Source organism: Balaenoptera musculus, chromosome 7 (assembly GCF_009873245.2).
Source record: "Balaenoptera musculus isolate JJ_BM4_2016_0621 chromosome 7, mBalMus1.pri.v3, whole genome shotgun sequence".
Taxonomy (NCBI): domain Eukaryota; kingdom Metazoa; phylum Chordata; class Mammalia; order Artiodactyla; family Balaenopteridae; genus Balaenoptera; species Balaenoptera musculus.
The window spans coordinates 19921782-19938747 of record NC_045791.1 but is presented as its reverse complement, the minus strand read 5'-3'; the positions used below and the strand labels follow the sequence as shown (position 1 = coordinate 19938747).

The 16966-nt window shown below is 37.6% G+C and overlaps 1 protein-coding gene across 15 annotated transcripts in view; it reads right to left on the bottom strand.

Moving 5' to 3' along the window:
• The window catches only part of R3HDM1 (R3H domain containing 1), a 190977-nt gene that overhangs the window by 102040 nt on the left and 71971 nt on the right, over window positions 1-16966 (bottom strand). For all 15 annotated transcript variants that reach the window (XM_036858064.1, XM_036858066.1, XM_036858052.1 and 12 more), the window contains exon 3: window positions 16672-16882. In XM_036858064.1, coding sequence (XP_036713959.1) covers window positions 16672-16842 — 171 coding nt within the window. In that variant the 5' untranslated portion in view covers window positions 16843-16882. The remainder of the gene's footprint in view (window positions 1-16671; window positions 16883-16966) is intronic.

Below are 16966 nucleotides of genomic sequence, written 5' to 3'. Positions count from 1 at the left end.
TTTCTAGCCCCATTTTTTTTTTCTTTAATTTTTGACCCTGGATTAAGCAGGTTACATATATTTAGATTAAGCAGGTTATATATATTTAGATTTTAGCCTAGTCCAAGCCAAGTCTCCTTCTCAATTTTTTTTATTGTGGAAAAATACACAGGAAATGTACCATCTTAACCATTCTTAAGTGTGCAGTTCAGTAGTATTAAATACATTCATAATGTTGTGTCACCATCAGCACAATCCATATCCGGAACTCTTTTCATCTCATAAAACTGAAACTCTGTACCCATTAAACATAACTCCCCATCTCCTCTCATTCCAAGCTCTGGCAACTACCATGCTACTGTCTGTCTCTATGATTTTGATTACTCTAGGTATCTCATGTAAGTGGAATTATATAGTATTTGTCTTTTAGAGACTGGCTTATTTCACTTAGCATAATGACCTCAAGGTCACTGTAGCATATTATATAATTTGCTTGTAGCAAATTATCCATGTTGTAGCATATTATATAATTTCCTCCCTTTTTAAGGCTGAATGTCATTCCATTGTGTGCATATTCCACATTTTGCTTATCCAATCATCTCAAGATGAATGCATTTGGCTTGACTCCATGTTTTAACTATTGTGATTAATGCTGCTATGAACATGGGTGTACAAATATCTCTTCAAGATCCTGCTTTCAATTATTTTGGTATATATCTAGAAGTGTAATTGCTGGATCACATAGTAATTCTATTTTTAACTTTCTGAGGAATCCCATACTGTTTTTCATAGTGTCTGTATCATTTTAAATTCCCACCAACAGTGTACAAGAGTTCCAATTTCTCCACATCCTTGTCAATACTTGTTTTCTGCTTTTTGATAGTAGCCATCCTAATGGTGTGAGGTAGTATCTCACTGTTGTTTTGATTTGCTTTTCCATCGTGATTAGTGATGTTAAGTATCTTTTCATGTACTTATTGGCAATTCGTATATCTTCTTTGGAAAAGTGTCTATTCAAGTCCTTTGCCCGTTTCTGAATCGAGTTGTTTGTTTTGTTGTGTTTTAGGAGTTTTCTATATATTCTAGTTATTAATCTCTTATCAGATATATGGTTTGCAAATATTTTCTCCTAATCTATGGGTTGCTTTTTTACTCTGTTGATAGTCTTTTGCTATACAAAATTTAAAAATTCTCATTAAGTCCAATTTTCCTATTTTTTCTTTTGTTACCTGTGCCTTTGGTGTCATATCCAAAAAACTCACTGCCAAACCCAATGTTGTAAAGCTTTTGTCCTATGTTTTCTCCTCCCTCCTTTTTTACAGATTGTGATTTTTATTCAATTTGGTATTCCAATTAGAGTAAGAGCAATGAGAATTATGCTTTATAAATACTAAATTATTACTACATTATCATGATATGGCTTTACACTCACTGATTGTATACAGAGAAAAAAATAACACTGGAGTTAAGGCAATAACCACATGTGCAAACCAAATACATTACCCTGACATAGTCTTTAGTAAAAAGCTTTTTTGCTTAGGTGATGGTTTATATTGTTGTATGTGGGTCAGTCACTATTTTGAAGGATAAGCTTTGAATTGCTTCATTAAAAAAAAATCCCTCCTACTGGTCCACAATGGTCAGAAGAAGCCTGTGGTAATCTCCACTCGTGTCACTTGGAATTACTGCACCCAAGGTCTTCTGATATATCTGATTGAACATCTGTTTTATTTGTACATGATCAATCTCACTTTGAGGGACCACAATCCTGAGCAGGGTGAAGTCATCTGTGTCAGCACCTTCCACAGAATAGCACAGCCTCTCAGCAGAGAGTTGGGTGGCTCCGGGCACACTGCAAGATGGTCTTCAGGGACTTCCCTGGCAGTCCAGTGGTTAAGACTCTGCGCTTCCAATGCGTGGGTTCGAACCCTGGGTGGGGAACTAGGATCCCGCATGCCGCGCGGCGCTTTTTGACATTTCTGGAAAACTCACATCTAATATACTGCTTAATAAATCTCAATTAGCCATCCTGGAATAAGCCTCCAAGGTAGCTTTCAGTTATGGAAAGCTTCTTGTGACATGAATGAAGATAAAGCAAGATTCGTGTGTCCCCAGTCTCCCCTCGCCAGGCTGATAAAGAAACTGAGTATCTTCCTGAGCCAACTGGTGGTTTATTTGTGTGTGTGTGTGTGTGTGTGTCTGTGTGTGTGTGCGCGCGCGCACGCGTGCCCCCACTTTACTTCACCCTTTCAAACCCATCCATCTTGAGATCAACCTGGCTGTCTTATCTGGCTCTCATCAGCCAAGTCTCACAAATTAAAAAGCAAGTCCTAGTTCCAAACAGGGTTGCCCCTTAGAGTGTCCTCACTTCAGCAAATGTTGTAACTTCTACAAGACTCAATAAAGTTTGAGTTCACTGTAAAATGCACTGAAACACAGATGCTGCTTTTAGGGTAGCTGGGCCCAAACAAGGTTGAGAAAGATCACGACTGAGGCAGCATGGTGCTCTAGAAAAAGTACACAAAGGAAGAAGGCTAGAGTTGAGTCCTGGCTGTACCACTGGATCTCCAGGTGACGTCGGCAATTCATTAGGGTAGGTCTCCGGAAAACAGAAGGTTTGCTCAGATCAACTTTGAGTTGTGGCTCTCTGCATTCTACGAATCTAACATGAAATGGTTGGCCATAACCTTGAGCTCTTCTTGCCAATTCCAGATCTTTTTTGCAAGAAATGTTATCAGAGGGCAACTTTCCTCTGGGTATTCTTCCTCAGGTTCATGAAGGATGGTGGTGGTAATGATACCTTCCACAGATGTCCAGAGTTTTCAAATGGAAACCCACCTACCCTGAGCCCAATGATAAACAGTCTTGCCTCAGACCTCAGCATTGACTCTTTTCTTGGAAATACCACATTCTCTCTCTGGAAAAAGTGAACTGTTCCTGTAACTTTCTTCCCGCTGTCTGTGAGGACAAGATCAGCATGTCACTGCTCTGGGATGTATGTTTCTGTTGTATACATCACAGGGGGCCTGTGATCCTGGAAGATGCCAAGGGGCACTAATCATTTGATTAGAGTAGCTTCCACAGCTTAACAGCTGTTTTCAGTGTTGTTCAAAGTTCTGCCCACAGACCTGCCAACGGGCAACACCTGGGAGCTTGCTGAGATGCAGAATCTTGGCAGTCTCACCCCACACCTTCTTCAATCTCTTTTGTGGTGTTGACTTTAAATGGGTCTGGCATCTCTGGCTCTGTGGCCCCTTCCCTCTTGGGTGTGCAGTTTATAGTAGGCATCCCTGGGCAATGGGGTGTCTTGGAGGTGGGGCTGGGACTGAGAAAGCTCCCTTGGCTGGCCCCTTTGGTGTCCTAACTAAGAAATCATCGCCAAAACCAAAGTCATGAAGCTTTCCCTCAATGTTTTCTTCTAAGAGTTTTAGAGTTTTACAGCTCTTAGGTCTTTGATCCATTTTGTGTTAATTTTTGTTTATGGTCTTAGGTAACAGTCCAACTTCATTCTTTTGCACGTGGATATCTAGTTTTCCCAGCACCATTTTTGAAAAGACTGTCCTTTCTCCATGGACTTCGCACCCTTGTCAAAAATCGTTTGATCATATATGCAAGGACTCATTCCTGGGCTCTCTATTCTATTCCAGTGGCTTATGTGTCTGTCTTTATGCCAGCACCACATTGTTTTGATTACTGTAGCTTTGCAGTAAGTTTTGAAGTCATGAAGTGTGACTCTTCCAGTTTTGTTCTTTCTCAAGACTGTTTTGACTATTCCAGGTCCTTTGAAGTTCCATATGAATTTCAGGATGGGGTTTTCTAGTTCTGCAAAAATGACATTTGGGTTTTGATAGGATAATCACATTGAATTTGTAGATGACTTTGGGTAGTACTGACATTTTAACAATATTAAGTTTGCCAATCCATGAACATAAATGTGTTTTAATTTAGTTATGTCATCTGTAATTTCTTTCAGCAATGCTTTGTAGTTTTCATAGTACAAGACTTTCTCCTCCTTGATTAAGTTTATTTCTAAGTATTTTATTTTTTAATGCTATTGTAGATGAAATTGCTTTTGTAATTTCCTTTTCAGATTGTTCATTGTTAGCGTATAGAAATGCAACTGATTTTTGTGTGCTGACTTTGTGTCCTGCTACTTTAGTTTAATTCATTTATTAGTTCTAACAGGTTTTTTTTTGGTTTTATTTTTGAACATGTGTGGAATCATTAGGGTTTGTTTTTTTTTTCTTAACTTTTTATTTTACATTGGAGTGTAGTTGATTAACAATGTCATGTTAGTTTGAGGTGTTAGGGTTTTATACATATAAGATCATGTCATTTTCAGAGATAATTTTACTTCTTCCTTTCCAATTTGGATGGCTTTTTTCTTGTATAATTGCTCTTGTTAGAATTTCCAATACCATGTTAAATAGAAATGGTAAAAGCGGGCATCCTTACCTTGTTCTTAATCTTAGAGGAAAAGCTTTCAGTGTTTCACCATTGAGCATGAAGCTCAATGTGGGTTTTTCATATATGGATTTTATTGTGTTAACGTAGTTTCCTTCTATTCCTAGTTTTATGAGTGTAAAAACAAAAAATCTTAATAGGTTGCTGCGTTCAATTATGATGATCAGGTTACCTCTCCCTCCACCCCCCGCCTTCATTCAGTTAATATGGTATACTGCATTGGTTGATTTGCATATGCTGAACCATCCTTGGAACCCACTTGGTCATGGTGTGTAATTCTTTTAATATGCTGCTGAATTCAGTTGGCTAGTATTTTGTTGAAGATTTTTGCATCAACGTTTATAAGTGATAGTGGTCTGTAGTTCTTTCTTGCAGTGTCTTTGTCTGGCTCTGGTATCAGGGTAATGCTGGACACATAGAAAAGTAAGTTACAAAGTATTCCCTGCTCTATAATTTTTTGGTAAAAGTTTGGGAACTATTGGTGTTAGTTCTTCTTCAAATACTTGGTAGAATTCCTCAGATCTAGGGCTCTTCTCTGTTCTTCTTCAAATACTTGGTAGAATTCCTCAGATCTAGGGCTCTTCTCTGTCAGATTTTGATTTTTTGATTCAATCTCCTTATTAGTTATATGTCAATTCAGATTTTCTGTTCTTTGTGATTTAGTCTTGGTAGGTTTTGTGTTTCTAGGAATTTGTCTATTTCATTAGATTATCCAATATGTTGGTGTGCAATTGTTCATAGTACCCTCTTTTAATCCTTTTTATTTTATAGAATAGATAGTAATGTCCATACTTTCATTTTTTATTTTAGTAATTTGAGGGTTTTTTTCTGGGTTCTTTTTTTTTTCTTCTGGGTTCATCTAGCTAAAGGCTTGTCAATTTTGTTGACCTTTTTGAAGAACCAACTTTTGGCTTCATTAATTTATCTCTATAGTTTTCACTTTTAACAGAATTTCATTCATCGTCACAGTAAAAATTTAGCAGCTCCTTTAGCAGACTTTTACTACTTCAGAAAGATCCTAATTAAATTAGAATTTAGAAGGCTCAGGGCTAAAGACCTCAATTTATAATTTACATTGTTTGATACTACAGTATAGGACAGGAATTAGGTCAATAAATGGGTTCAGAATATGAAACATCCCTAATATAATTTCAGTTTGAAACTGATATTAATACACTGTCAGAGCTACTAGCTCCTTGCTTAGAGAAAAACTGAGGTTCAATAATAAATGGTTAAGGTGTAACATTACAATAAACAAAGACTGCTTTTTAACATACTGCCCTGTAGATCAAGTTTGACGGCAAAGAAAAACAAACATAACTGATGATTTCAGTACTTTGGTCTTTTGTTTACAATAAAAGAACTTTAGACAAATTTAAAATTTATTTCAGAATATGCATCTGGAAGGATCCTCAAAACATTACCCATGTCTTAACTGCTATCCCAAACCAGAGACCTTTACAATTAATAACAAAAGAAGCAAAAATCTAAATCCATGTAGTCAACTTAATATTAAGGAATAATCTATAGGTTTTGTTTTCTAACGTTTCTTTGCTTATCATAATGGCTCTCTCCTTTTTTTTTTTGGCTGCACCATGCGGCATGCCGGATCTTAGTTCCCCAACCAGGGATCAAACTCATGCCACCTGCAGTGGAAGCGTGGAGTCCTAACCACTGGACTGCTAGGGAATTCCCCATAATGTCTCTTTTGGTCTAATATTTTCAGTAATCTTCCTTGCTATCTTTGTACTGCTAGGACGAGTTTAGATCTGTTTAAAGTTTATTATGAAAGAAAATAAAGGAAAGAAAAACAAAAGCACTGAAATCATGAACTATGAGATTTACGTATTGCTAAGAAAGAAAAGAATAATCTTTATGAGTTGTACTGTGTGTTTTCATAAAACTAACTACCAATTAATATCACTCAATTAAGAGTAAATCTAACTTATTTCAAAGAGGATCATTTTTTATTTGTAATTATTATGAACAAAATTAATGGTAATAGTTGACACCTTTCAACTAGGGCTCTTAATATAATTTGAAGACCTTACTCATTCTCACTACTTTTCAAGATAATGGTAATTATTTTTTTTAATAATTTTTTTGATATGGACCATTTTTAAAGTCTTTATTGAATTTGTTATAATACTGCTTGTTTTATTTTTTTAAATATCTCTGAACTTTTTAATTGAGTTTTTAAAAAATTAATTAATTAATTAATTTATGGCTGTGTTGGGTCTTCGTTTCTGTGCGAGGGCTTTCTCTAGTTGTGGCAAGTGGGGGCCACTCCTCATCGTGGTGCACGGGCCTCTCACTATCGTGGCCTCTCTTGTTGCGGAGCACAGGCTCCAGAGGCGCAGGCTCAGTAATTGTGGCTCACGGGCCTAGTTGCTCCGCGGCATGTGGGATCCTCCCAGACCAGGGCTCGAACCCGTGTTCCCTGCACTGGCAAGCAGACTCTCAACCACTGCCCCACCAGGGAAGCCCCATGCTTCTGTTTTATGTTTTGGTTTTTTGGCCGCGAGGCATGTGGGATCTTAGCTCCTCAACCAGGGATCAAACCCGCACCCCTTGCGTTGGAAGGCGAAGTGTTAACCGCTGGACCGCCAGGGAAGTCCCTAATGGCAATTATTGAGAGAAGATAATGAATTGAAGTGTAAATGTCAGCTAAAGGTCAAGAATAGTAAGAACAAAAGAGGCCAGGCTGATATTTTCCACTGGAATAACAGAAAACAACAAAGTTTTCTGAGTTCACAGAGTGGACTTTTAAAAAACATCAATAAACTGACAAACCACCCCCAATCACTAATTTGTTTATACCATTTAATGCTCTGGGCAAAAAGGCACAGGATTAAAAACCCAAAGGCTGTGGAATCTAAAACTGATACAAATGAACTTATTTACAAAACAGAAACAGACTCACAGACTTAGAAAACAAACTTATGGTTACCAAAGGGAAAAGGTGTGGGGGGGGGAGGGATAAATTAGGAGGTTGGGATTAACATATACACACTACTATATATAAAAGAGATACACAACAAGCACCTACTGCATAGCACAGGGAACTCTACTCAATACTCTGCAATAGCCTATATGGGAAAAGAATATGAAAAAGAATAGATATCCATATATGTATAACTAAATCACTTTGCTGTACATCTGAAACTAAACACAACATTATAAATCAACTATACTCCAATAAAAAAAAAAAAAAATCCAAAGGCACAGGATTAAACATCTAAGGTAAAGTCCCTGGAGAAAGTCAAGGACTCTGGTTTATAGTTACCCTGTATATTAAATGAAGATAAAGGATCTTACTATCCACCATCCTAACGATGATGTACGTGAAAGTTACTGGAGGAAGTAAAAATATTATGTAAAAGCATTCTACATCTGCAAGATGTGGGGAACATCTTCTTTATACATGTCATAACAAAGCACTGTGAAAAGCAAATGTGCTAGCTATCATGTGTATATATGACCCAGGTTCAATAGAAAGAGCACCAAATCCTAGAAATAATTAGAAAAGTAAAATGTACTATGGGAAGTCAATTTTAAGTTTTAAAAGTTGAACTCATTAAATACTTTTAAAAGACAAAAGTACAGTATACAGATAGGGAACTTAATACAAAGAAAAAGTACTGTATTGAAAATTTTGGGAGCTTATGTCAAGAAATAAATTTTACTTTTTTTTAATTACTAAAGAAAAGAAAATTTTATGTTGCATGACAATAAAGGGATCAATATGAGGAACCATATAGTTGTGCTATTGCAAATAAATAATTAGTAATGATTATGATGATGATTATAAATACCATATTACTAACAGCATCTACCATCTGCTGGGCTCTTACTATGTAGCAGGTATATTTCATACAGCCTTTTATCTCTGAGGAAAAAATAGTTAAGATTTGTATGATTTTACATGGACAGAATCTTACTGAACCCTTTAAACAGAAACTTCTTTACATGTTTCCTCAATTAAGGAATTTGATGCCCATTAACCTCACTGTTGGAGAAGTGTGGTCTCCCCCCTGAGCTTTTCTGTTAACCTTATTAGACTGTCATTGCTTTCCTGTCCCTGACTTGCCCTATCCTCCCCTTTTTAAAGCAATACATTGGAACTAATTTGGGGAATACAAGATGTAAAAGTCTCATCTTAATTATCACAGGGCTTGCTATAGAAGCTGAGAATATACTAAACACCTACTTCAACTGATTCTGTGTATAGAAAATTGACTCATATATATCAGAAGCTGTTCATGCACTCTGGCACATGAGGCCTACTTGTTAACAAAAATCAGTTCTATTATTTCCTCCCTAACAAGGGTTACCAACACAATTTGGACTCGCCATCCTACTGTTCAGTAGTTTGTGGGAAGAGGGATCAATGTTTGAACTGCTCCGAAATATGTTTTGGATTGTATTTATAGGTACATGTATACAGATGAACATCCCTAGACAAAGCATTTGTCAGGTACAAAGATACAATTGGAAAACCATGGGAAAGTTGAGTTTGAACCTTAGAGCATAAGATTCCTAATTTTACGTTTCAAATAAATGGCAGAAATAAACACAAGTAATTTACCCTAAATTTAATGTGAAAAATCTATTTCTGAGAAAAGTCAAACCACAAAGACCATATGATTAAGTTATACAAAGGAAACCAAAGCAAACACTTCCCCCCCCATTTATCCCATGTTAAAGATTAGTGGTAGTCTAACAAATTAAGATTTTTCTGGATTTAGAAACCTGACACCTCACTACCCCAAACCTTCCAAATATTTAATAATCATACAAAGTCCAACATATCACTCAAGATTTGCAACAGGAATAGTGTGTGTGTGGCAACAGAAAAATTACTAAGCAAAAACCCTTTGTACAATTATTTGGGACCATATCAACAATTCAGAACAACTCCAAAGCAATTATGTGGGAAAGTGAACTTCTTGACATTAATGCACACATACTGCTTGAATTAGTTCTAAAGCATTCTTAAGAAATTCTTAAGAAAGTAATCCTAAAACTTTTCTAAAAGATTATAGTCTCAAATAAAACTGAATAAAAAACACAATTAACATTTCTGAAGAATAGAGAGTCACAGAAGCGAAATTATTTATAGAAGAAATGGTCAAGGAGTTCTATGAGATAATATCTGCTTGGAACCATTCAAGGTGATGCCTAATGTCTGCTGGCCTCTCTCCAGCTTGATGAAATTATTATTATTATTGTTATTATTATTATTTTGGTTTATGCAACTTTATTGAAGAAAAATAAATCAATTACTAGCAGAGCTATTAGTTTATCACTTATCCATTGACAGCTTGCATCATTTACTCAGTGTTATATTAAACAGTGTATTGGGGAGGGAGATGCAAGAGGGAAGAGATATGGGAACATATGTATATGTATAACTGATTCACTTTGTTATAAAGCAGAAACTCACACACCATTGTAAAGCAATTATACTCCAATAAAGATGTTAAAAAAAAAACCAAAACAAAACAGTGTATTGGAAGATAGATTAACTAATAGCTCCAAGCCTCCTAACAATGTAAATGAAAATTACAAAATGTGTGAGACCCTATTTTGGAATACAAAGAGTGTTTGACTTCCAATTTCCGTTCTCTGTAGAACAAGAACAGGTCATTCCTTTATTGACATGCAGAAAAACACATCACATTTTCCATTCTGCTGATGCTATAAATTCAATACCAATTCTCCAGCCACATCAGTTATGAGCATAAAGTATATCATGTAACCTCAAATCTCTAACAGTGGAAGGTTTAAACAAGAATGGATGCTGCTAGAATAATGCTGCTTCCTTTGATGTGACAACTCAGCTTCCAACTTCCTCCCCCTCAGATGATTCTTCAGCACATTAGAGCAGTGAGGAATGGTTTTAGTCTCATAACAAAGTTAGAGTGAAGACACTGGACACATAATACACATGCTCCATTTTTTAAAAAAAAACTTCTGAATCTTGGGTAACTGTTCCCTTGTAACGACTTTTCAGTTTCTAAAAGCAGTTACTGTCCAAAGCTGGAAGAACTTAAGTCTTCTCAGATGAGCATGTGAATGAATGGAGGGAGGTAAACAAAAAATAAAATGAAAAAAGATGAGGTCTGATAGGGGAGCAGCCAGATAAGAAAATCAAAAAAGGAACCGTCATTTAAAGCTTATTCCAGTTGTAATGAAGGCTATTCTGACTTTAAGGTAGCATCTCATGGCATACTTCTGAGTCCATTCCCGAGACAGCCTGCTGTACTTATCTCTGTCTGTTTTATAGATCCATGCAACCTCTGGCACTAGGGGGTCATCTGGGTTTGGATCACATAGCAGTGAACAAATGGAAAAAAGAACATTTTATGTAAATGTTATCCTTAACAAAGAGTAGAAAATCATAAGATTTCTTTACAGTTTTATACTATGACATCCCTTCATTTAAAAATGAGTTTTTCTGGGCTTCCCTGGTGGCGCAGTGGTTGAGAATCTGCCTGCTAATGCAGGGGACACGGGTTCGAGCCCTGGTCTGGGAAGATCCCACATGCCACGGAGCGGCTGGGCCCGTGAGCCACAACTACTGAGCCTGCGCGTCTGGAGCCTGTGCCCCGCAACGGGAGGGGCCGCGATAGTGAAAGGCCCGCGCACCGCGATGAAGAGCGGTCCCCGCACCGCGATGAAGAGTGGCCCCCACTTGCCTCAACTAGAGAAAGCCCTCGCGTGAACCGAAGACCCAACACAGCCAAAAATAAAATAAAATAAATAAATAAAGTAGCTATAAAAAAGAAAAGTGCTTAAAAAAAAAAAAAAAAAGCAAGCACCTTCATTTAAAAAAAAAAAAAAAAAATGAGTTTTTCTAAATAAAATACTGAGGGGATGGTCAGGAAATTAAGACTTGGAAATGGATGAAATGGATGCTTCCTTGGGAAAACATTTCCATTTCCCTAAGTCACTTTAAATATTACTATGCTGAAGGAAGACAACAGACATAAATTATGTTCACGGTAGCTGACTTTCAGAACGACAGAGAGGAAAGCAGAGAATATATTGATTAATTCAAAATTCTTAATAGGGAACCTACATTAATTGGCACATACATCTAAAATTTGAGTAAAAATAATAGTTGCTATTTAAAATTAAACCTTCAGTCAGTATCTTAGAGGTACCAAAAGAAGATGAAATGCCTAGTAGTATTTTTTAAAAAAGGCATTTCATAATAGGTTACTCCATATTAAGTTAAGAGGTAACTCTATATTAACCGGATTATTTTTTAAACAAGACACTCTTTTTTTTTCCCTGTTGATTCTTAAAACAGCTGACTTTATTTTACATTATGTGAAAACAGAATAACAATTTTTTTTCTAGTTTTATATACTTCATTCCTAATTTCCATTACTTAAATCTCTTCTCTGTATATTATTCCAACTGTAAGCCCCTTGCCAGACACCTTGCACAGAGGCATCTTGGACTTCAAAACCTCCAAGCAGAATAAATATACCCACATATAGTAAATTCTTAACAAACATTTGAGTAAACAATGAATATAGCATTCAGTGGATTAACATAAAACAAATTCTCATATTCTCCTTGTTCCTCCTCCCAGTCGTTATAATCACCACACTATATGGAACGTGATGTCAGAGACCAGGCCCATTTTTCCTTGCTACACTATTTCCTTGCCATGCAATAGGTTTTCAGTAAGTGTTTGGGGAATGCATGAAATTCTCCTGTAGTATGAACAACTGGGCCATGATTCAAGAATGGTCGTCAAAACGTTTTTGTGCTTACTGCCAAGGGCAACACAACAGACATGGTAGTAGGAAATGCAACACAGGCATACCTCATTTTACTGCACTTGGCAGATACTGTGTTTTTACAAACTGAAGGTCTGTGGCAACCCTGCAAGTCTATCGGCACCATTTTTGCAACAGCGTTTGCTCACTTTGTCACGTTTTGGTAATTCTCACAATATTCCAAACTCTGTCATTATTATTTTATTTGTCATGGCGACCTGTGATCAGTGATCTTTGATGTTACTACTGTAATTGTTTTGAGGTGCGTCAAACCACATCCATGTAAGACGGCAAGCTTAACCAATAAATAAAATGTGTGTGTGTTCTGACTGCTCCGCCAACCGGCCAGCCGTTCCCGTCTCTCTCCCTCTCCTCGGGCCTCCCTGTTCCCTGAGATGCAGTAACATTGAAATCAGGCCAGTTAATAATCCTATACTGGCATTTAAGTGTTCAAGTGAAAGGCAGAGTCGCACGTCTCTCAGTTTAATTCAAAAGCTAGAAATGATTAAGTTTAGTGAGGAAGGCATATCGAAAGCTGAGACAGACTGAAAGCTAGGGCTGCTGTGCCAAGCAATCAGCCAAGTTGTGAGCACAAGAGAAAAGTTCTTGGAGGAAAGTGTTACTCCAGTGAACACACCAACGACAGGAAAGTGAAACTGCCTTACTGCTGACATGGAGAGAGTTGTAGTGGTCTGGATAGAAAATCCAAGCAGCCACAACATTCCCTTAAGCCAAAGCCTAATGCAGAGCAAAGCTCTGACTCTCGGCAATTCTGTGAAGGTTGAGAGAGGTGAGGAAGCTGTGGAAGATTAAAGCCAACAGAGGTTGGTTCATGAGACTGAAGAAAAGAAGCCATCTCCGTAACATAAAAGTGCAAGGTGAAACAGCAAGTGTGATGTAGAAGCTGCAGCAAGTTATCCAGAAGATCTAACAGCCTTCTACTGGAAAAAGATGCCATCTAGGACTTCCATAGCTAGAGAGGAGAAATCAATGCCTGGCTTCAAAGTTTCAAAGGACAGGCTGATTCTCTTGTCAGGGGCTAATGCAGCTGGTGACTTTAAGTTGAAGCCAGTGCTCATTTACCATCCTGAAAATCCTAGGGCCCTTCAGAATTATACTAAACCTACTCTGCCTGTGCTCTATCAATGGAACAACAAAGCCTAGATGATAGCACATCTATTTCCAACATGGTTAACTGAATATTTTAAGCCCACTGTTGAGACCTACTGCACAGAAAAAAAGATTCCTTTCAAAATATTGATACTACCACTCACTGACAATGCACCTGGTCACCCAAGAGCTCTGATGGAGATGTACAACAAGATTCATGTTGTTTTAATGCCTGCTAACACAACATCCATTCTGCAGCCCATGGATCAATGAGTAATTTCAACTTTCAAGTCTTATTACTTAAGAAACACATTTTGTAAGGCTATAGCTGCCACAGATGGTGATTCTTCTGACAGATCTGGGCAAAGTAAACTGAAAGCCTCTGGAAAGATTCACCATTCTAGGTGCCATTCAGAACACTTGTGATTCATGAGAAGAGGTCAAAATATTAACAGTAATAGCAGTTTGGAAGAATTTGATTCCAACCCTCCTGGATGACTCTGAGGGGTTCCAGACTTCAGTGGAAGAAGTAACCGCAGATGTGGTGGAAATAGCAAAGGAACTAGAATTAGAAGTGGGGCCTGAAGACGTGACTGAACTGCTGCAATCTTATGATAAAACTTTTAACAGACGAGGCGTTGCTTCCTGTGGGTGAGCAAAGAAAGAGGTTTCTTGAGATGGCATCTACTCCTGGTGAAGATGCTGTGAAAATTATTGAAATGACAACAAAGGATTTAGAATATTAGATAAACTTGGATGATGAAGCAGCAGCCGGGTCTGAGAGGATTTGATTCCAATTTTGTAAGAAGTTCTACTGTGGGTAAAATGTTACCAAACATCATTGCATGCTACAGAGAAATGGTTCGTGAAAGGAAGTGTAAATTGATGCAGCAAACTTCATTGTCTTAAGAAATGGCCACAGTGACCCCAACCTTTAGCAACCACCACCCTGATTAGTCAGCAGCCATCAGCATCAAGGCAAGATGCTCCACCAGCAAAAAGATTATGCTTTGCTGAAGGCTCAGATGATGGTTAGCATTTTTTTAGCAATAAAGTATTTTTAATTAAGGTCTGAACCTTAATTAAAAATTCACTACGAATTAATACATAATGCTACTGCACCCTTAACAGACTACAGTAGAGCATAAACATAACTTTTATATATGCTAGGAAACCAAAAAATTCGTGTGACTTGCTTTATCGCGATATTTGCTTTACTGCAGTGGTCTGGAAACGAACCTGCAGTAAGTTCAACGTATGCTATAATCCAAATTAATCGCTTGTTGATAAATGTGACCTGGAAGAGTGAACATTAGGTGTAGAAAAGAAACTAGAAGGAAATCTTTTACTATTTCAATCTCACAAATGCAATAGAATTGAAGCATTTTCTCTGATCCAATCAGGATACTGGCATTCTGCCATCACTGAGCGTACTGACTGCAGGCATGACATTTTTTTGCAAGTGCTATTACTAAAAATGACTAGAAAAATTACGTTATTCCTCCAAATTTCTTAGATAATTACCACCTTACTATACTGAATCAGTGGGGCCTAAATGCTTTTTTACTGCTGTATGAGTTGCTATCATTTTCTAACACATTTCTGGCATATAATGAAGAATAAAGTTTTTGACTGAATGAAGGAATGAAATAACCTTTAAAAGAACCTTCTTAAATTATTCTGCAAAAATAAGGTATAAGTTTTGGCATGTAGCCCTCAAGGTCTTTAGGATGTAGAAAGAATGACAGAATATTTTCTCCAAAAATAGAATTCTTTATTCATAGGGCTAAACTAAAACAGAAATGTTTGGCTTCCCTGGTGGCGCAGTGGTTGAGAGTCTGCCTGCCAATGCGGGGCACACAGGTTCGAGCCCTGGGCTGGGAGGATCCCACATACCATGGAGCAACTAAGCCCGTGTGCCACAACTACTGAACCTGCACTCTAGAACCTACGAGCCACAACTACTGAAGCCCGCACGCCTGGAGCCCGTGCTCCGCAGCAGGAGAAGCCACCACAATGAGAAGCCTGCGCACCAAAGAGAGGAGTGGTCCCCGCTCACCGCAACTAGAGAAAAGCCCGCAGGCAGCAATGAGGACCCAACGCAGCCAAAAATAAATAAATAAACAAATTTATTAAAAAAAAATAAAATGAAACAGAAATGTGAGAGATAGCATTTTAAGACAACATTTTATGGCAGATTAAAGGTCTTTCCTACTGAGAGGCAGGGTCTTATGCCTTCCCCCTTGAATCCGGGCAGGCTTTACTGACATGTGTCATCAAAAGACAACAGTGGAAGTGACATTCTGGGACTTCTGAGCCTAGGTCAAAAGAAAGCTTGCAGCTTTGCTTGGCTATTGGAACATTCTTTCTGGAACTCTGAGTTGCCCATAATGAGTCTGACTACCTGGGCCTACTGTGCTGGAGGGACCACAGGTAGGTGCTCCCAGTTCCAGCTGAACCCACATTCCAGTCATTCCCACCCAGGGGTCAGATATGTGAGTGAAACAGTTGTGGACCTTCCAGGCCAGCCCACCTGCCATTTAAATATCAGCGAGGGATCTCTTTTGACGCCTTGTATGAGAGAAGATTCACTCAGCCAAGCCCTTGTTCCAAACCCTGACTCACAAATCATGAGATATCAAAAAATAAAATGTTGTTTTAAAATTGTGAGCTCTTTGTTTTGTGATCATCTGTTGTATAGCAATAGATAACAGGAACACTTAGAAGTGAACACTGTGAGTACTGCTTGAAACAATTTTTATCTATCTTGAATCTGTGGACCAACTCATCAATTTCTATCCATGCCTAGAATTAAAAGCCTTCTGAGTGGTTAGTTCTAAGTCTAAAAGCCTTCTGAGTGGTTAGTTCTAAGTCATCATACATGTGTAGCATCAAAAGCCTCAAGTGACCTTTTTTTCCCCACCAACCTCTTTTCTCAGTCATAGTTGATCAATTGCTTCCCCTAGGGTTGTTTTTGCCAATAGAACTCCTGCAGTTTCAATCTCTCTAATTCTAATCTCCTCTAATCTTAGGTTATTTTCGACTCTCACAACATGGATAGGTGCAGAATGGAACGAAAAAGTATAAAGCCACTAAAAAAACATATTGGCCACATACAAATAAAAAGAAATATATTACATGATACAAGCATATCAAAGAGCTAGACTCAACAAGCTAATCCAGATGACTCCAAAAAACAGCTGGTAGGCATGTCGCAAAGGGTCAACTTACCCTTTTACAATTCTGAAAGTGAGTTTTATATGAAAAGTATAATTATATAGAATATTTAATATTTGTAGACAGAGGAAAAAATCCTGTTTACCTGCAAATCAATATTGTTGTCAATGCAACGTTCATTCTTCTCTGCCAAAATCTTCCCATAGTTTTCGGATTTGATAAGATTTTCAACTCCAGTTGCATCTTTCACTTCTGCCTCCAAATCCTTCATTGTTTCAGTTTCATTTTTTACAGTAACAGTATCAGACATCCTCATTAGCAAAGGTTATTTTAGAATTCTACAGGGAACCTGAAGCCTTAGCAAGCAAGAAAAAAAAATTTAATTCAGTTTGAAACATTTCTTACATTCAGTTAGTGCACAACATTGACTAAGTGCCTTC